This window comes from Acipenser ruthenus, chromosome 1 (genome assembly GCF_902713425.1).
Source record: "Acipenser ruthenus chromosome 1, fAciRut3.2 maternal haplotype, whole genome shotgun sequence".
Lineage (NCBI taxonomy): Eukaryota > Metazoa > Chordata > Actinopteri > Acipenseriformes > Acipenseridae > Acipenser > Acipenser ruthenus.
The window spans coordinates 114,008,546-114,030,227 of record NC_081189.1 but is presented as its reverse complement, the minus strand read 5'-3'; the positions used below and the strand labels follow the sequence as shown (position 1 = coordinate 114,030,227).

At 38.0% G+C, this 21,682-nt stretch overlaps 2 protein-coding genes across 4 annotated transcripts in view; one reads left to right on the top strand and one right to left on the bottom strand.

Annotated features, from left to right (window-relative positions):
* Window positions 1-718: 718 nt before the first annotated feature.
* LOC117420999 (large ribosomal subunit protein bL35m-like) lies at window positions 719-3,731 on the top strand. Of its 2 annotated transcripts, none has more exons than XM_059034176.1 (4): window positions 719-787; window positions 1,749-1,926; window positions 2,592-2,715; window positions 3,161-3,731. In XM_059034176.1, exons 1-4 carry the CDS (start codon window positions 760-762, stop codon window positions 3,347-3,349), a joined length of 519 nt encoding a protein of 172 aa, XP_058890159.1. In that variant the 5' UTR covers window positions 719-759; the 3' UTR covers window positions 3,350-3,731. The 2 variants fall into 2 exon arrangements, with proteins under 2 accessions (XP_058890159.1, XP_033890724.2); XM_034034833.3 differs by having other exon boundaries at window positions 2,571-2,715.
* Window positions 3,732-5,745: 2,014 nt separating this feature from the next.
* The window catches only part of LOC117421184 (receptor expression-enhancing protein 1-like), a 42,467-nt gene continuing 26,530 nt past the window's right edge, over window positions 5,746-21,682 (bottom strand). Inside the window, exons 6-9 of one of the 2 annotated variants that reach the window (XM_059034166.1) lie at window positions 16,357-16,522; window positions 15,049-15,090; window positions 9,977-10,125; window positions 5,746-8,424 (exon numbers count right to left, since the gene is read on the bottom strand). In XM_059034166.1, coding sequence (XP_058890149.1) covers window positions 8,353-8,424; window positions 9,977-10,125; window positions 15,049-15,090; window positions 16,357-16,522 — 429 coding nt within the window. In that variant the 3' untranslated portion in view covers window positions 5,746-8,352. The remainder of the gene's footprint in view (window positions 8,425-9,976; window positions 10,126-15,048; window positions 15,091-16,356; window positions 16,523-21,682) is intronic. The other variant, XM_059034171.1, reaches the window with a different exon arrangement.

The window sequence follows — 21,682 nt, the reverse complement described above, 5'->3', positions numbered from 1 at the left end:
AGTACTATATAATATTACTAGTAGTACTATAGGTTACTCCCAAAGTACTATAAGATTCTACAGTGGTATTATAAGCTACTATAGAATTCTATAGTAAGTATTATACAATACTACATAACTATGTAATACAAATGACAATACTATAGAAATCATATAGGATATTATAGGAATACTATAAGGTACTATAGAACTCCTATAGGATCTTATAGGAATACTATAGATTTTTTTCGTAAGGGATACCTCTCTGTGCTTTCAATGCTTAAAGCTTACAGCCACCCAGAAAATCCAAAACGATTTAGACCACATACAGAACTGGGCAGAAAAGAGACGAATTAAATACATTGTCAACAAATGTAAGATCCAAATCCCAAATGGTGTTATAGAACTAGAACAGGTCCACAAATAGAAAGACCTGTCAGCAACCACGCAGTGCAGGGAAGCAATCAAAAAGGAAATCAGAAATATTGTATAAATAGATTATGTATTTATAAAAAAATAAAAATAAAACATTTAGATCTATCATCTCGTTTCCAGATGCAAATCGAAAAGATATATTACTTTATGTGAAAATTATTATAACTGTATGCGGATAAAAAAAACACATACACTTAAAAATAAATAAATAAATAAATTCTAGTCACAATACTATATACGGTAATCTTAACTAAATTAAACCTCGTTTAGGTAGTTTTCGTTTTCCTGTTATTTTATGGCCCAACAGAGACACTGTAGTTTAGAGGTCAGTTTTGGAGAATAAAAATGGCGGCCGCCTTGAGAAGTGTCTCAGGTGCGTAATCTTTTACATTTACAATTTTAAATTGCATTAACACGTCATTTATCAAGACTAAAAATTATTGCAGTTTATTAATGTATTTTTTTTTTAAATCAGAAACATGCAACAAAACTATTTGTATATTTAAAAAAAAAAAAATCCCTGTATATAAGTCAAGACAGTGCGTCCTCACCAGAATTGTCTATTTTAAAAAATACTTCAACGGAATCCTATACACTGCCACGTGAAGTGACTGCATACAAAACAAAACCTCATTTTACATTGCTGTAAATAAATAGATACTGCCTTTTTATGAAAGAATGATGCTTATGTATATTACAAAAAGTTGTAATTGTCTTCACGCTGCAACTATTGAACTTGTGATGGATTTGAACGACTAATACTCAATATACCAAACATGCTAAATTAAGTAGCGAATGATTAGTATTGGGGGGAATCATTTCGCTTCTAAATTGCCAAGGGGGCACTTCAGCTATATAGCTACGGTGTGTTCATGTGCAAAGTCTACGTACAGTTTGCTGTGGACAAATTGTAATTTTAAGTTACTTCCACTGGATATGTTTATGTGCTTTCGAACTGAGCTTTTTCAAACAGAGTGGTGGGTGTGTGGAACGATTTGCCCAAATTATGCTGTTGCTGCTGATTCATTTGTGTGCCTGGGTGCGGTTCTGTAATCAGTTAGGAAGCAGATGAGCATTGGTGGACCAAATGGCTTCCTCATTAGTAAAAAGTCTTTATCTCTAAAACGACCACTCACTGTGGAAGTCTTGTGCTTGTTTGGAAGGTGGGTACATCTCTGTTATGGTGTTGGTTATTAGGTTTTCATATTCAAAGATCCTGTAGACAGACTGCTGCAGTGACCTATTAAGTAGCCCACACAATGCACAAACAACACAGCAAAGATAACCAAACTGTCATTTTATATTCTTTATTTCTAACAATTTGTAATGTCTAGGTTTGCTGAGGCCTCTTATCCTTTTGTCTCAGAGGGGACAGTGTTGTGCCACACAGCTTGCCTCCAGGTTTTCCACCCTGACCCTTAGCCACACCCAGAGACCAGCGATCTGCTCTGCTGTCCAGCTATCGCCAGCCTTCCATAGTCACCTGAGCTGGACACGCAACATTCTCAAGAAGTATGTACTGCATTTGTCATGTCACTAAATAGAAGGTCAACACATACAACACTGTATCTCTAACAAGTACTGTAAGAATACACACTGTATTTAATAAAACAAATACACATATACTAAGAACTAGAAATCATATTGTGTGTGGGGGGGGCTATGGGTTTTAAGGAGGGTGTGTGAACTATGCATCAGCTGCAGAGTCACTTAGAATTACGTCTCACCCGAAAGACGGAGCACAAGGAGGTTAAGTGACTTGCTCAGGGTCACACAATGAGTCAGTGGCTGAGGTGGGATTTGAACCGGGCACCTCCTGGTTACAAGCCCTTTTCTTTAACCACTGGACCACACAGCCTCTGTATAATAACTGTATATACCCCATCAATCTTACATGACACACACTTCTATTTGCTGTGTAGATCTAAAAAGGGCAGTTTTGAAAGAATGAAACATGTTTTCACAATTGTTTTGATAGTATAAAAACACTGTTACCAAACAGCTGAACTAACACAGATGACACGAGCATGAGCTGACTGGTTTGTCTATGTTTAGTTTTCATTAGTCAGTGTTGGAAGTTATGGATCAAGGAGTTTTATCAGAAAAGGTTTTCCTTGTTGTTTAATTTAGTATTGCTTCTGCTTGTGTTGTGTCAGTGTTACTCCTCTGCTTCCAAGTACTGTTCATCAGCCGGCCAGGACTCTCACTTACATCAGCCTGAGGAAGGGAAAGCGGAAGTCTGTGAAGTCTGTGGTCAAGAGGTTTCTGCGGCTGCACTGTGGCCTCTGGATAAGAAAAAAGGTAGTAAAGCAGAAACGGGACACCTTTTATCAGGTGGAAATTAGAAAGCAAACAAGGAAGGAAATGCTAAGCATTTCAGACAGTAATTCAATATTACACAGTTCAAGGTAGGAGTAATCTATTACTTACCTGCCGACTTCACTAAGACCTATTTAATTTTTTTAAATGTGGACGACAAGTTAATAATACCTGGCATAGCACTGGGTGTAGTACACATAATAATATACATACTAGGGAGGCAATTTGTTTTGTCTGTAAATCAGCCATGCGAATGACAGACCATTTATATATAAGCATCAAGTATGAAGGTCATAAGTTCTATATGTAATGTGGCAACATGTGTTCTTAACAGCTGGTTATCATAATTACATTTTACTATTTTTATTATTATTTGGGATGCATCGAACGTCATTGCCCCCTGTCAACAAGTATTTGTGTGTTTCAGGCTGGGTACAAGAAGAAACTGTGGAAGAAGAAGCCAGGCAGGAAGCAGAGGCTGAGGCAGCATGTCTTTTGTAACCGGACCCAGAGCAAACTCCTGGATAAAATGACCACGCCCTTTTGGAGGAGGAGGAACTGGTTTGCCAACGACCCCTATCAGAAGTATCACGATCGCACTAACCTCCAGGTTTAAGAGACTCCTATTGGACCGCAATGCTACTAAACACTGCTCTTGGATTTTTCCAGAGTGCAAATTAATAAAATAATTGAAGCCTGTTCTTTTGTTATCCAGAATGCATTTAGAAGTGTTCTAAGGTGACACAGTAAATCATGTTGCTGTTGTTTTTGAAACCCTAGTAAATGCAATGTGTATTACTCCTGTACACACACCTTGTTTGGAATCTCTTGGCCTTTGTCATAAAACACCTATTTATTTGGCATAGAAAATCCAAACAGATAATGGATGTGATGTGTATATTAACTGTCCCCCAAAGAGGAATTTATTGTTGGTGAATTGTTTGTGTAGGTATTGTTTTTTAATTTAATCACAAATAAATACAACTGCATCCCCTGAATGATTCATTTTTATTAGGAATATTCAAGTACAGTACAGATTTTTGCCGACACGTACCTCCATGATGTTGGCTAGTGAAAAAACAACAAAGTAAGCACCTTAGTCTGCTGCACATGCATGTGATAACATCTAGAACAGCCATGAGAAGTCCTTCATGGGAAAAGGGTAGTATAAAAGCTCATAATTTTAAAGAGTTATAAAGGGCTATAAAGTGGTGTACGAAGCAAATTTCCCAGCTAAGAACTACAGTAGTCTTTTTATTTCTGCTATTCTATCCTCAAAAGTGTCTGCAAATACAAGGAGTGTGTAAAGTGTTGGGACACCCCCCCCCCCCCCCCCCACTGCTTAGTTAAATGGCTGTAAAACTGGCAATGCTAATATTAGGTAATATTGGTTGATTGTGTTTTGTTGATCCGCAATACTTTCTTTACATGTTATATTGAGTCATAATATACAGCAAGTGTGATTCGTGTGTCGATGCATGACCACTCACACAGCAAATAACTTGAAGTCCACCAAACAGTTCTTCAGTGATAAATACTAGTGATGTATAGTTGGTATGAATATATTACCTCCCCATTTCATTTACCACGTATGACCTTACTGTGATGCATATCAAACCATGACCTTACAAGCCTATTAATTATGCAAGTGCTAATTTTCGCAACACTAAAAGAAACTAAATACATTCAATGACAAATATATCATTTTTTTTTTAAAGACATTGGAAAAGACTTTAGTCAAAACGTTTAGTCATAAAAATATTTCTGAGATGCGTGCACACCTGTGGAAAGGAAGAGTGCGCAGTCCTCTCACAGTAATACTCAAGCCTTTGTTACATTCAGTCTTTAATTTAATGGTGGTGGTTGTTTCAAATGTGTATACAGAAGGAAATATGCAAAACACACAAAGCGCTTTGTGAAATCCATTCTATAACAGTGTCTTCAATCTTTCAATTTTACAGGTGCTGCATTTTTTAATTATTTAAATCAAGTGGAGAAGTTAAAGGTGCAGTACAGTTTATGTAAAGTTCTAGCCTGCCAGTAAAAACAGATATGTGCTGTAAATACAGAACAAATTGAAATGCACTTCCGCATGTGTTTTGTGGAGCTACAAATGATAATAAAACAAACAAACAAAAAAAAACATGCTGTATAAGTAAGTCCACATAGTTTTGTAGTCATGTGGCTGTATTCACATAGAACATATTTTCAGTGCATTTTTAATATGGTGCAATAATAATTTTTTTATTTGAAGTTTCCTGCAAAGGTTCATCATAACACAAATTGAACACTTATTTAATAATCTTTATTGTTTAAAGTAATAACAAAACTTTAGTGTTATCAGCTGTTCCACCCTTGCACTGTTTAATACTGTCAAATGAAAGCTTGTATTCTGGTTTCTCCCTGTAGGTGGTGCTGCAGCGTACAAATTCAGCCACATTTACTGTGCAACCAGCACCGCCTACTGTTCCGAAGTAACAGTGCAAATCGAAATCACAGCCACAACACATAAGATAAAAAAATCACAAACCCAATACTCCATACACATTTTAATTCGATATATACATCACAACACAAGCAGTGAACATCTTTTGTGTGTTAAGGTTGGCTCGAACGCTCGCCAACCAGGCTACCAAAAGTCGTTCGTTTTTCAGTTACACAGTGAGCAACCTAACACAGTGTTTAATTTTAATTTCAGAAATAAGGCAATTCAATCCCAACACTTTTATCTCAAACAGTAAAACACTACAGACTACAGCAACTAGGTTTCACAAGTGTGCTACTAATTATATATATATATATATATATATATATATATATATATATATATATATATATATATATATAATATTATTTTAAATAAGAAATGTCTTCTGATTAAAGATGCATCTTCCCTTCATCAAAAGTGCTGTTGAGGCTTTAAAGGTTATAGTGCTAGCCCACGCATCAACATAATCCGCTCATGACACAATGCCTGAATGGATGTATCACTTCCGACTAACCTTTCGTCCCTTGCTTGTTTCACAGACCCCACTTAATACTAATCTTGGACCACCTTTCCTAGGGTAACATAAGGTAAACCATGATTAGTGCTTATCCAGGTTTGTGAAACCAGCCATTAGTGACTTGTCAAAGCAGTTTTAGCATAACATAAGTCAAATTTTCTTTAGTTGTTTGGTTTGTCTTTAAAGTCACTGTAAGTATAGCAACATCATAAATAACATGTAATCACAGCCATATGAAACCACAGTGTAAAGAATAGCATGCTTTCACCGTGGTTGGTTTCTGAGAGGGACACACAGAGGAACTTGGGGCTTTTTTAAAGAGCTCAGCCAGCTCAGCTCAGGAGAAAAGTTTTAAAAGATGAAAGCCAAAACCAGCACAAAGAGAATTAAGAAACAACATAGAAAACAGAATCACTTATAAAATGACAAGGGCAGCTAGATACCCAAGGTGTCTTTTACTAACAGAATGAAGCGCACCAAGCCTGGTTTGGGAATTTGAGCTTGAATACAACTGCAAAATCTTCTCCCCTATTAAAGGACCCTACTGCAGAGCCAGTGGTCTCTTTCCCTCAAATCCAATTTTCTTTCACACTATAAATACCATGTAAACACACTCTGCTGGCAATATAAGGATCCTGGGCTATAAGGCTGATGTTTCAAAGTGATTTGTTATTGCAAAGACCACCCTGCTGCCATTCCATAATTCCAAACCACAGTAATACTAGAACCAAATATGCTGTAGCTTATCAAGGTTAATTAATCTGTAAACTACCAATAAAAACACAAATGATTTTGTTTTCCTTGTGATAATATTTCCTGCATTACTACTATATATGAAAACATTCTTTTTTTACATTATTCACTAACACCTAATAGGTGGGTCTATTCAATGGATCTAGACTCTGGTTGATGGTTCGATAGTCTCTGTGTGAGAGTATCTCAAGTGTATTTATTTCTTTAAAAGTAAGTAAAATGCCACGATTGGTAATATTTGAATGATTAAACAATCCGCCACTGTTTGGATCACTTGGAATTAGGAAACGTATATGTCATATTCTGGAAAGAGGATAATATTAGCTGTGAATCAATAAACTGACAGATCCTGTTGGTGACTCAATTGTTGGCATCCTACAATTTCTATTTCCAATACTGCTCTTTCAGTATGCAGATATACTGACATACTGGTATGTTTTTGATAATCATTACAATTTTCCAGTGACTAATAAGACCAACAGATACTTCATCGTCTAAACAACTTGCTCATTAAACTACGATTCTATGACAAAGACGAAGACTAAACTTGGCTTCCGCTGTAATAACTAGCAACTTGTGTGATATTCTACGAATTGTATGGACTTTAATTGTATGCAACAATGTTTCTTTCTGACTGAAGAAAATTGATTACCAAGGGAATAAACATGGGCCATGCAGGAAACAGCTTCCAAAGAGTAATATTAATTATACCCTTTATTTGGGGGTTTGGGTTTTAACGCAAGCTCCATTCCTGTCTGCCCTGAAAGAGGATATGAAATGTCCACTGTGTGTGTGGCAAGTGTTAATTTCAATAACAATTGAACTCTCTCATAAGCAAGCCGGGATGGAGCAGTTTTGTGTCATATACTTTCAATCTAAAAATCTTAACAGGTGATTTATACTCTGTCAATAAAAAGGGAGCCTAGTAATTGTCATAAAATAAGTCCTAATAAAATTGTAGCCAAGTCTAATTTCTATGAGAGATGCGTTACTATACCAGACTTGTATTTCATGTATTCCACAGACAAATAAGAGATGCTCTCACATTGCCACATACAACGTTACTGCCCATATTATATTTTAAGGCTTCAACCCTTTTGTCACAAATGAAACTTGGCTCTTATAAATGGATTTTGGTGCCACCACCATCTAACATCCCATACAGATGAATGTTGATAGTTATGAAATGCAGCTTCCTAAAGTCCTTAGCTTATATCTAACTGTAAACATCCATCAACTGCAATTTTTTATTTAAAATAAAGTTTTTAACATTTTCAGGGGTTGGAAAGCATTACTTCGAGGCTACATTGCATCTCAAGCGAGCCATGTAGTCTCCTATTCTGAAAACCCCAACGTCATTCAACCTTGCATACAATAAATACACCTTTTTCCTTTCTAGAGAGGTTGCTTTCTCCACAAGCACAAAGGAAGGCTATGTAAAGTCACCTCGACAGCCAGTTCCATTTAGAACTTACCAGTCTCCAGACACTGTTTCCTCACTATCACGTCTCTAATTGATAATACACAAATGTTCAAGCTACGCGTGTTTCTATAATGGAGGTGTGTGTTTGCGCTTGGATGGAACAGACAACATTAAACATGCATGCATGATTTTTCACCAGACTATCATTCTTTTCATTGGGGAAACATGGCATCTTAAAAAACTAAACTAAACTAAAATACACACAAACATACAGCCAGACAGATAAAACCCAGAAAGCAGGACACTGCCATTATACAGTTGCTCTCTACAGTTTCCCATTGTCGATCGTTTCTGTTGGTTGTTCTTTCTCCTCTTATTAAGGCAGTGAAGCAGTCTGGGTGTGGATTTCATTGGCAGCATCCCCATGCCCTCTCACAGTCACATGTTCTCACTGTTTGAAGACGAGGTACTCTTTGATCTGGAGCGAGGTTTCAGGACTCTAGGGGGAGGCTGTAAAGAGAGTTGGTTTTGTTTAAAAAACATTTGCTAGAAGAAGCCATTTCTTCAAGTTAACGTGTTTAAGCTGACAAGGCAAATCTGCTTTTAAAAGACGCCCTCCTACGTGGCAGAAACAAAAGGACGTCACATGAAGTCGTGATGTGACAATATGGTTTACTGTATCTATTCCCTTGAAGGTTCATAAAACTCAAACCACGTTCAAAAACAATACAAAGAAATAGCAAATCACAGAATATCAGAACAGCAGGGCAAAATCAATCATTAAGGGGAAGAATCGATCACAAATGCAGCATTGCTTAATGACGGCACAGATACATTTTCAATGAAGAGCTTATTGGATATTTCAAACCACAGAGTGTGTTCAGGGAGTGCCGTCTCCCTGCTGTAAGTTTCAATGGACAGCCTCATAGATCAGGTGCTGTAATTTTTGCTTGAATCCACCTCTTATTGTGTTTGTATTACATTTATATTCTCATGCTTAAATATGCATTTGATGAGCAGTTCCAGAATGTTTGAACAGGTTAGTAACACACAGAGCCTGGTTGTACATACCAGCATGACGTACAGACAGACAGATGTCTCTTTTATACTCCAAGACTAATATTCTCAATAATCAAAAAGTGGGACAGAGTATGTATGCGCATCTCCATTATATATCTCTATTGCAGGGAATATGCAACCCCTGGTGTGTGTGGGAAGGATAAATGTTGACATTGGTTTATCCACTGCATATTCAAGAAACAGACTTAGGCATTTATTAAGCACAGGCAAACCTTTACTACACCGACTTTAAAGATCTCTCCCTTTTTACATTATGTTAGCTATATCATAATATTAAAAGAAACTTATACAAATCCTTTGACAAACATTTCCACTAGAAGTCAGCTTTTATCATATAATCATATACCTTTCTTTTAGTATTACTACCAGGGGTAATTAATTAAGGAAGAGGAACAGCATTTCTGTTTCTAGACCTACAGTACTGTTCTTGATGTGCAGCAGCTCCCATATATGCTTCAAGTTCTCATCGGTTTGTTAGTTTTGTGCCTTATTGTTGGTGTCGGTAGCTGCATGCTGACCTGTGCCTAGCCGTGTTTTAACATAATCTTCAGGTTTGAACAATGACGGGCCGACTAATCTGATGAACAGAAATGACAGCACTGTCGTTGTTAAGAGTGCAGTGAAAGCTCAGAGGTAAAGCACGGAGCTCCTCAATATTAAGAGAACTGTGATCTTTGCAAGCATGGGGGCCTACTCTAAAATTATTTTACTCTGGTCTGTTATTTATTCCTGTTAATGTTGACACATAAAAAACTTGTCTAAAAAACGTGTTTAAGACTCCATTGTTCGGTTTTTAGTGTGTTTCTCTCCTTTCAACACCCTAACAATGAAACATAACTTACATAGTGGAGTAAAACAGGAGGACCCCCTGCAGCTGTGCTGTGGTTGTAAGTGTAAAACCAAACAGAGCTGTGGAGATGGCATGGATTAGTCAGCGCACTCAAGCGTCTAACAAACATCACCACACAACCAGCACATGTACCTCTGGAGCCCTTCTCTTGAGCAGTCGGGGTTCAGGCTTAATTGCTATTGCATCATCGTAATCAGCTTTGTGAGATTGCAATAGAGGTTCCTTTGCATCACACTGCTCTTTGCTCAACACTTCATACTCTGTGATGTCAACGTCATCACCTTATTTCCCATTTTCAGAGGCTACACAGTAAAAAAATCAAAAAGATTACATTGACTACATTGTTCTTCTGGCACTGTGTGGCTCATGCATTTTTATTGTAATCTGGCACCACACAGGATCACAAGGTAACACAGGGATAATTTGAAGTTTGCAATTAGTGCTTGCCGAAGCATATCTCAGCTTTGCTGTTGCTTGTTCCAAAGTCTGTGTCGGTATACAGTCAGTAAAGGTTTGAGAATCAACAAACAAAAAAAACCCACACTGGTTAGTTTTTGTTTCTCATTACGTTGCAGGTTTAACCCCAAGTTTAAAAGGAGAATTGAATTTTCTTTCCTGTTTTTAAGTCTCTGTATTATTGTATCTCACTACGGGGGAACAGAGAGTTTCACACTTCCCTGTCTCTACCAATTCAAACAGCAATTTCATGAGCGCTTTTTTTCTTTTTTTTTTTTAAATGGAAAGCTCTTTTAAAAATGACGTGGCCTATTTTTCTGACAAATAACTTTGTAACCCTCAGGCATTTACTGTGAATCTCTGTATGTTAAATATTATACTGTTTTATTAAGACAGTCGAAAATGTGCTTAGTCATGCAGAGTCAATGTGCCACCCTCAATCAATACTGGAGAGGCTGTAAGTGTACCTCTGTGTAACTGTGCTGTGTGATACAGGGCCATTATGGATTCTGTCTGCCCCCTGTTGGTGAGACGAGATGATGTTAAAAGCTCTAGAACCACGAATGCAGACGAGCCTGGGCTCTTTTGCATTGTGGTTACGATGCTCACTTGTGGTGCACAGTCTCCACCCTGTTACAGCTGCTTCAGTCAGTAACAGGATTGGGGTTGTGGGCTCAGTAGGTAGCATAAGGACAGGCAATCCTGGGTTTAATACAGCCTGGGCCCACAACTACGTTTAATACACCCCTGCACAGTGTGTGGAGAAGCTCCACTGTAGACAGGAAGGAGACATTCAGATATAGCAGGAAACACAGCCATACCAAAGCTGACTCCCAATACATAGTCTTTATCACCCAAACAGAAATCACTAGCTGGAAGTCATGAATAACATGTGGTGTTACTAAAACCTATTTTTCTTACTCAAGAACTTCATAAAAACAGGACCCCCCTCTGACGTTTTAAATGTTTATAAAGGTATGTTGAATAATTATAACTTGGGCTGGTTGACTAACTCATAAAAATAAAACAGTTCTAACTTACTTAGCTTTCCTGTAAAAGTGCCTGTACAAATGTTCAACAGTATATTATATAACTGAAGGAAACTAGGTGAGGGACAATGATCAAGTACAGTACAAAGTGAGAGTTGTCATTGCTGTTTCTTTCTTGAGGAACAGCTGCTATTGAAAGCACTTAAGGTTAAAATGCTAACTAAAAAAGAGGCAGCTTTCACAAGGGTGAAACTCAAGAGCCGCTGTCCCAGCCCCACTCCATAACATTCAAAAAACAACTTTCACAGGGGTGAAAGTCTCCTGTCTCCTAGGATACTCCTGGTTTACTGCAAGTGAGAGTGTTTACAAAGATTAAGAAACACATAAACTATACAATTAGCTAGCAATTAGTTTGTAACTGTGAACAATGTAAATAATGACTCCAGCTACTGGCCACAGTTAGAGCACAATGGGTCCTATTTAGTGCATATATTATTAACTGCAAATACTATACATAGTTTATTTTTTTTACTAGTTTTATATTATTTATGTTGTTTTTGTCCTTTCAGACAAAAAATTAAGGCTAACTATAGTATACTTACTTCAAACTATGATTCATTGTCTATACAATGGCATACAAAACTGCAGATGTGTATTTAATAAATGGAAGATCTTTCTTCAATATACAGCCAGGAGAAGGTCTGCCTTTCTCCACCTCCTCTGCAGTTAACACAGCGGGAGGGAGAGAAGGGCTATTAATAATACATTGCAGTTCCACTGATGGGTAAGAGTCTAATTTCTGAAATGAGTAATTCTTGAAGTGAATGCAATCATCAGTGTCCAACGGAACACAATAAAGCACTTAGCAGTCATTCATTTCATGTACAATTTATTTCATGTTCAATGTGTTCTTTGAAAACCAATTCATGGTTAATTACAGCATTGTTTACAGTTCTATTAAGACAACGCTACATAAGAACCTGCTGCTATAACTCTTTCCTTTGGTAAATCCAGGATCCTGTCTGCTAAGAGAGGTGAACTCGTACGTGTTGAGGCTAGGGTTAGGGTTAGGGTCTTGCAACCATTTCTTTTATCATCTTGCTCTATTTTCCCTTTTGAGGGTTCGTTTTGTTGTCAGTTCACAGCAGTTAGTAACCCAGCTCTGCACAATGCAATGAACGTAGCACAGTAAAGTAAACCACAGTACCAAACCAAAGTCACAGCACTCTGCGATGCACTCTGTTTACGACTCAGGTGAGTATAACACACTATTAATCCCCTGTATTTAAGCACCTCTAAAATTCAATGCACCGATCACACTTACGTAGCAGCAGTTCCAGCATGTTTCCACAGAGCAGAGGAAGGAAAGAAAAGTCGTTATATATTTTTTTTGTTGCTATGAAACCCATCAGTTACAGCATGCACTCTCCTGCTTAAATACTCCTCACAAACCCAAAACATTCCAGAGCTTTGCAATGTAATGAAAACTGATGCTTCTTGTCTTTGGGTTGATAATAATGGCAAACTTGTGCAGTGAAAATCTTTAAAACGCTTCAGAAACGAGGTCCTTTGGGACAGTTTTTGTGCTCATCTGATGTCAGAAAAACACTGGAAACAGGAAAGCTGAGACCTGAGAGGTTAGGCTGTAGGAAAACAACGAGAAACGGCAACTGAAATAAATTCAAAAGAACAATAACACTGGCAGAAACAGGATGTTGCTTATATACATCAGCAAGGACAGAGTGGACATTTGAACTCTGCACACTTGTCTAGGTAACAAAAGCTCAACAGTTAGACAGAAGGAGCAGCTCATCAGCCAAACTATAGGAGACAGTGTCCATTCCAATTATGTTCCCAAGCATATATAATGTAATGCTATAAAACGAGTCTACGAGCCAAACTCATAAAAGTCAGAGTTTGTATATGTTTACTTATAGATAAACATGCATACTGTTACAGTAATTGGCTGTAACAAAAAAGTGAACAGTGATTTCTGACTAAAATCTACAGAAATTTGTTGCAAGGAGGGGAAAAAACATTCCTAAACAAAAACACTTTTCAGGAATGGCTGTAAGGAATGGCTGTAAGGAATGGCTGTAAGGGATGGTTTGTAAAAATGGCTGTAAGGAATGGCTGTAGGAATGGCTGTAAGGGATGGCTGTAGGAATGGCTGTAAGGAATGGTTTGTAAGGAATGGTTGTAAAGAATGGTTTGTAAAAATGGCTGTAAGGAATGGCTGTAGGAATGGCTGTAAGGGATGGTTTGTAAAAATGGCTGTAAGGAATGGCTGTAAGGAATCACTGTAAGGAATGGCTGTAGGAATGGCCGTAAGGAATGGTTGTAAGGAATGGCTGTAAGGGATGGTTTGTAAAAATGGCCGTAAGGAATGGCTGTAAGGAATGGCTGTAAGGGATGGTTTGTAAAAATGGCCGTAAGGAATGGCTATAAGGAATGGCTGTAAGGAATGGCTGTAGGAATGGCTGTAAGGAATGGTTTGTAAGGAATGGTTGTAAGGAATGGTTTGTAAAAATGGCTGTAAGGAATGGCTGTAGGAATGGCTGTAAGGAATGGCTGTAGGAATGGCTGTAAGGAATGGTTTGTAAGGAATGGTTGTAAGGAATGGTTTGTAAAAATGGCCGTAAGGAATGGCTGTAGGAATGGCTGTAAGGAATGGCTGTAGGAATGGCTGTAAGGAATGGTTTGTAAGGAATGGTTGTAAGGAATGGTTTGTAAAAATGGCTGTAAGGAATGGCTGTAGGAATGGCTGTAAGGAATGGTTTGTAAGGAATGGTTGTAAGGAATGGTTTGTAAAAATGGCTGTAAGGAATGGCTGTAGGAATGGCTGTAAGGGATGGTTTGTAAAAATGGCTGTAAGGAATGGCTGTAAGGAATCACTGTAAGGAATGGCTGTAGGAATGGCCGTAAGGAATGGCTGTAAGGAATGGCTGTAGGAATGGCTGTAAGGGATGGCTGTAAAGAATGACTGTAAGGGATGGCTTATAAAAAATGGTTATAAGGAATGGTTTGTAAGGAATGGCTGTAAGGAATGGTTTGTAAGGAATGGCTGTAAGGAATGGTTTGTAAGGAATGACTGTAAGGAAAATCAAAAGGAATGAAACGTGCTTCTACTTCCAGGCCACCGTTTATTGCCAGGACCCCCTTGTAATTGAGATGTATATCTCAAGGGTTCTATCCTGGTTAAATAAATACATTTGAATAGGAAAGCTGAAAATAAAACACACACACACACACAAGTCTGAGGAGCTATGAAAACCCATTTACAGAAATCACACACACTTAACACTTTCCCCCCTTCGACAGTAACTCAATAAGATGCAACTCAGCATTACAGCAAACAGACCTTTCAGCAGACATTGTTATTGGTTTCACTGTGGTATGACAACATTGTGGGTTAACTGGTGTGTTGCTAGGTTACCAGTAAATGACAATGGTAGTCCAAAAGGGGTAAAGGGTTAAATGTATAATCAAACAGAAAAAAACGCCCATACATGTCACACCCATCGCCAGGCTAATCTAAACTTGAACACACGCAAGTTCAGCAAAACAGCATACTTTTTGATGCAATTTATTAGCTTTGTAGAGACATTGCGTGAGAGCTTAGGGCCCTGCTTCATCCATTGTTTCAAAAAAGGGATGCAGCTGATAGCTAGGATAAAGGATGCAGTTTAGGATTGTGTCCAAGCTGCAACTAGTATTTGTAGCTTTGCCATTTCTTCACTCATGGCGTGCTTAACTCACCTGAGTAGAGACTGCAGTTGGAGCAGTGCATGCAAGCTGGAACTGGGATGTGCAATGAATCAAATACAATATACTGAGCATTTTCTTATGAACTAAAATTGATCTAGAGTGAATAGTATAAACATGTTTTATTTTTAGTAAATAAATACATTTAAAATTAACTCAGCATGCATACCAAATTGCACTTAGATACAGTACTGAACTTCACTATCTTGAGCTAAACAAAAAACTGTGGGGGACGTTTTTGTATCGGGATATCTAGCGTCTTAAAAATAACTGTTACACTATTTGGACAGCAGTAATTAATTTAGATAAATTATTGCCTGTGACTTCCTGCCAGAAGCCCTGCCAGGTAACTGCATGACTGCTGCCTTTCTTCCTTTTTTTTAATTTTTTTTTTTTATAAATTTAATAGTTGGCAATTAATTTTTACCCAGTTTTTTTCCTCCCAATTTGAAATGTCCAATTGTATTTATTGTTGCTTTTCATTATTATATATATATATAAAAAATAAATAGAATGTCATTGTTCATGCAGCCCACTTGGGAACACCTAGTTTGGGAAACCCTGCCTTAAATCGCCAGTCAAAAATGTAATTGCGTCTTTAAGGGGAAGTGATTATTAGCCACAATATGCATACAAATATGAGTTACTTATTAGATAAGTTTAAAAAAAAAAAAAAACTACAATTCAAACATATAGCCTTTCTAATTTTTATTCAGTTCAGATGAATATACCAGTGCTCAGCTGTGTTTGGATCTCTAGTCCATAAATCAATATAATTCAGCAAGTTTGCTAGTTTTATATTGCTGAAACAGAAGCCTGCCGTAGGCCCTCAGATAAATGATTTGCATGGTGTAATATTAATATGTATATTTTTTGCTTGTAGACACTGAACATTCACTGTTGACACCAATACCATATATGTCCTGGTGCAAAATCATACGGGTGCATCTGGAAAAGACCCAAGTACTCAGGAGTGAACAACTTCAAGCTGGAACCACTGCTGTAAACATCTTTAAATAAACTCTGCCAGATGCCAGCTACTTGACAGATTCACATTTTAAGAAACTGTTGTAATGGGATTGTAGTCACCATCGCTTACTGTGTTCCAAGCTGCAGGACAGAAACCTGGAGATTAGTTTCCACATTTGTTAATTTAATCTGCACTCAGTGAGTGAAAACTTGTAGTCCTCATCCTTATTTGAACTGATCCTGTACAAGAAGTCATAATGGCATCAGTTTTGCTCACACACACTCTACACTATGATGTGAATATGAATACTACCTCCAACAGCAGTAACATACCTGAGGCGGATTCTGATTTGCTCCTAGCAATGATTCTTGACCTGGGTTGTGCGGTGGGTGTCTTTGACGGTACTGGCCCGGGGACCGGTCCGGCCTCATCTCTCTGAATCGTTGACAGGTCCTGCATGCTGAAGCTCCTCAGCCTCTCTGACAGCGCCCCCTGCCCCTGACACACAGAACAACAAAAATGTCAGCACGTTCCACAGGTCTTTGAAGCACAGCAGCCCTCAAGTCATTCCAGCAATAAGAAATAACATCCTTGTCTTCTACAGCTGTGCATTCATTTCAGCCACTAGGACAGCTGTTCTAGGGAGAACTTGCATCACACAGGCGGTTTACATACCAACAAAATGACACTTCACAGGGTAAGAGAGGAAAGTAATTTAACACTTTAGCAACATGTAATGAGGGTTTTTGTATTGAAATGACCTGCTTTAACAGCCCCTCACAGACAATTTCCGCCTGGGAGGCTGTGCCCTTAAATAAATCACAATATCTTCCAAAGTATAGACAGCACAGGCATGGTTCAGGGCTTGAATTCAAGGTAACCCTTTGGGCATCAAGACTAAAACCTCAGGTGTGATAAAAGTCTTACTCAGTACCACACTGGAAGGAGATATCCAGAAAAAATACATAAAAAAACAACAAACGCTTTTCATTTTTTTATGTTCTATAGTCATTTTTTCAACTTGTAGCATATGAAAAGAGCCAGATTTTTTTTCCAGTGCTTCACCAACATGTCTAATATACTGGGTAAAAATTTGGAACTGTTTGAACAAAGGGATCAAATTCTACAGGAGTTTTTACAAAGCTAAGCCCAAGGGTCCCCAAACCTCTCCAAAAATAAACATTGTGTAAATCTTTATGTCAATTGATATACTAAGTTCTAAAAGGGATGTTATCTTCTGGCACCTCACAGGCTAGCCATTGCCACAAGCATTTGCCTTTGAAAGGTTTTTTTTTTTTTTTTTTCCCTTATCTCATTCAAGAGGTGGGCGTGTTTGTTTGCACATCAATTACTCTGTGATGTATTGGGTTACAAACACAGTAAAGGCATGAATGGAACGCTTGTGACCTCCCCTACAACGTGATCAGGGAGATTTCATCGTCATGAAGGTTGTAAGACCACAGCAGCAAAACGCAAGCTAGTCGATTGCTTTTGTTTTGAATGCATGGGGGTACTAGACACATTGCGAATGGGATATCTCAGCGGTGAAATGACGGATTCGAAAAATTCCTTCGCTGTTTGACGGTAGGAAAACAACGATTTTGACATCGAGTCAGCTTTTTTCTCTTTTGCTTTTGTAATAATATTAAAAATGAGTTATGAAATATAATATTTACGTGCAGTTCCGTGTTCCGCCGGCGGGACAAGAGGGGCGTAAAAGGTTAAATTTCGGTATACTGAACTACAGTACATTATGTAAACTAATTAGGATTATTTCAAGGCTCCAATAGGCAGGTCAGCTCCATTGTACCATATTTTTTTTTAAGTCAAAAACGGTAAATGCATTTTTTTAAACAGAAAAATGGAACACAGGCAGTTTATTTTATATATTTTTTGTATACATTTCTTTACCTTTAGTTTCTTTTAGTATTTCTAATGCTTTGTAAATTCATTATGCATATCTTATAAATTACACTGTCCAATAAAATAAGTGTAGACTTTATCATGAACTCATGATCCCTTCAGTGCAGTTCAATAATAGTTCATATGTAATTACATACTGTAAAGAACTGCTAGCTTTTTCCTGTAACACTTTAAAATAAGTGTCTGTAATTCCAATGTAACTAACACATGATTTCCTACTGATTTCAAATGACTGTCTTATTGAATTCAAAAGTCACATGAGTTCATGACATACTTTTCATGAGTTCATAACATTTCCCTTAATAAACTTGAAATAATCATGAACAGACCCTTTTTTACATGGAGCTGTATCATTGTAGCTGAGCCGTACCCATAAGATGGACCTGGTCCAAATCTTAATGTTCAGTTTGGCAGAACAGTCAGTCTACCTTTGAACCCATATAATTTGAAGTAATTGTATGCACCTAGGCTTTTACTGAACACACAGTTTAACTGCATCTCTTCAGTTCTCCATCTTCATAGTAGCCAAAAACAGTACCTCCCCCAACAAGAAGACTCTGTATTCTGTGCCGTCCCATTGCTGAGGCTACTACAGTAGATGACAGCTTTAACATGGTTGGTGAGACACGTTCTGTACTGGCTGTGGGCGGATTCAGTGATGGATTGGAAGGTCTGTATTGCTATCTGGTTCTTAAGAAGGTCAGTTCACTTCACAATACATGCAGTTTATTAACAGCGGCAATAGACTATCCTATTCATGATGTTCTTTTGCCACCTGCAAGGATTTTAACTGTAGCTTGTTCCTGTGTTGTCTATTTGAATTTGTACAGGGCATGTCTTTGAAAATGCACATTCCATATTGCATTGGTTCTGTTAGTGGGGAAGGTTGATTTCGCCTCGATACAGTCCATGCAATGGCACAGTGTGAGAGCTCTCTTTTACATCCATAATGCAAAGAGGGCATCTGTTTCACTTGACAGCACAGAGCCCATTTAGGCAGCTTCAAGATGTAATCTTCTGTCATGTGAATTAAAACTGCTGGAATCAACATGCGATTTGACATGCATAAACAATGCATCTCTTTACTTGAAAGCAAAGAGATGGGACACTCCTCAAGCACAGTTCAACCCATACTGCCTATTATTATTATTATTATACATTGCAGGCCATTCTCCTGCTTCCGTACAAGTTGCAAAACTCTCCATTACACAATCTAAACAGCATGGTATTTGCCAGGCCCCTTACAGTGATATACTCAGTATATATTTATTTTACATCAGCTTACGTGAGCCTCTTGGGTTATCAAGCTCAATGATTATCTACGTAATCTTCATTTTTTATGATCATCTGAATTTAACATCTGAATTATGCAAAAGAAAAAAAAACTGTTTTAAATGGGTTCAGAAATTCTTTAAAAAAAATTGTATCTGTTGTTAACGCTCATTCACTATACAGCTGCAGTTTTGAAAGACACACATATGGTTTGACAAACAAGTATTTTTAAATTTCAATTTTTTGTCTGGTACTATACTATTGTTAATGTTTGCTATTCTTGCAAGTGAAATTGTCCCCAACCCCTTGTCATTAACCATCCAGCTTCTTCCTATCTTTTCTGTGAGTGGAGCTACAAGGGTAGGCCTGACTGTATGGCGATCGCCAGAATGAACCTTCAGGCTTCACACACCGGATCACAGGTTATCACCCTTCATGTAACATTAATTTACTGCTTCTGAACTACACACAGTCCAGCATATTTCCGGTTTCATACAATGTTGCTGCTTCATTAACCTCTAGCTCTCTTAGCCTGAGCAGAACTGTGCCAGCCAGTCCAGAATCTAAAGGGGCAGGGCTCAATAAGTGACATTTATTAAAGGTGTATGCCCTAAACAGTGATCATTACAACAAGCTATGCTGGTAGTGACATGCTTTGATTCCAAACACACCACTGAGATGAAATGACAAAGGAAGTGAAACAGCAACAGAATGGAAGTGCATGGCAGATAAGAAATATTTAATTACATAGAATCCCATTTGGCAGCCACAGATGCTTAAGACACGTGTGGGGACTGCTCCTCTGTACCCTCTTCTATCAGGGACATCAGTCTCAATGGCGTCCCCATAATTAAAACAAATAAGAACTGGCGCTACATCACAAAGTCAACTGTGGTACATAGGGTTAAAAACAATATCCAAATGAATTAAAGGAAGCTCTGTAAATCACATACCAAACAAATACTTTATTGGTTAAAGAAACATAAATACCTTAATGAATGAATGAATTAACTAAACAATAAATAAATAAATAAAATGAACAAACAATTGATGCTCTGAGGCAGCTGAACTCGTTTTGAATAGTTAATCACTAACACAGACCCTTCTGCCATGCATGACTAAAATCGCTTCACTTAAAGGCAGAGCTGGAGTTCAAGCACAACACTACGATGCAGGATGTGTCAACACGCCAGCACACTGTAGGGATGTGAACCACTGCCACAGCTTACAGCCACACAGACAATTCCCCGTACTGATAACACTGACCCCCATACTCATTACATTGCCTGTATCCTGCCTTTCAAGGGCCTGAGTGGTTTTAAACATTGCAGCCACAAGTGGAAGAGCTGGAACAACAGGACACATAAGCAGTGTACACGTGCACGTTCCACACAAGACTTCTCATAAATAAATCAACGCTGCATATAACACTAACTGCTGGTTCCGCAGACTCGAATTAGCACTAATCTTGGTCTACCTAATGTTACCTTAGGTAAGGTTGTCCAAGATTTGGGTTAATCAGGGTCTGTGAAACCAGCCGGAAATATGTTTTAATATAGGTAACAAATAAGGTGTGGCATTAATAATGTGTGGCTACACCTTGTGCAAAGCAATAATTATTTGTGGCGACTGAAGATATTCAATAAAATCTTCTCAGGGCATTCCCCAGATTCAATCCATTGGAATTTACTTCGAACTTGCAAAAAATTCAGTGTCCCAAAATCTTGCCTACTATTTGTTTCGTTGGCTTCCGTAAGACAAGGCTCTCACGTGTCGTTTTTAATTACAGAAAGGCCTTCTTACACTACTTTATACACTTAAATGCCAGTCATTTTCCCAGAGAGTTTTCCAGAGTTTCCCAAACCTTATACTGTAATTTACCTCCCCTGGTACAACAATCCAATTTCTGTGAAAGTCACTTTGATCTGTGGAGCCTACAGTACTGAAGTACAGGTGGATGGGTAGCTTGTCTGTGCTAATCTGCATATGCAATGCACTTCAGATCAGGCTGATGTCTAGTGTAGTGCTTATTTATTTATAAACAGTCTGTGTTGATAAATCATTTAAAAATTGTTGATGCAACACCTTGCTTGCAACTGGGATACTAATTCTGTTCAATCTAAAAGGACCGAAGAATATGGTTAACTATTAAAACTAAGACTGTGTGGGCCCTTTGAAACACTGAAACAATAAGCACCTGATGGTCTGGCGTGCAGGTTATGCTGCAGTCAAACCCTGGTAAGTGAAACCCGATCCCTGGCATTGGCTTTTAAATACAGAAAATGGAACGACACACAGGTCCTGTGCCAACAATGAAACGCTATCAGGGCTGCACTGTGATGCCTTGCAGATGGATCAGAAAAATGTACGAAGCCATTAGTGTGGAGTTAGTGATTCACACAACTGGTTACCTTCCCTTCTTTAAAGTCCCCATACTTGATTATTTCAAGAAGTTGAGATACC

Excerpts from the sequence above, each read along its gene's own strand:
- LOC117420999 (XM_034034833.3), top strand. The coding sequence starts at position 760 with ATGGCGGCCGCCTTGAGAAGTGTCTCAG. Across the intron at positions 1,927-2,570 it reads ACACGCAACATTCTCAAGAA|TGTTACTCCTCTGCTTCCAA; the intron begins GTATGTACTGCA and ends GTGTTGTGTCAG. Across the intron at positions 2,716-3,160 it reads GCCTCTGGATAAGAAAAAAG|GCTGGGTACAAGAAGAAACT; the intron begins GTAGTAAAGCAG and ends TGTGTGTTTCAG.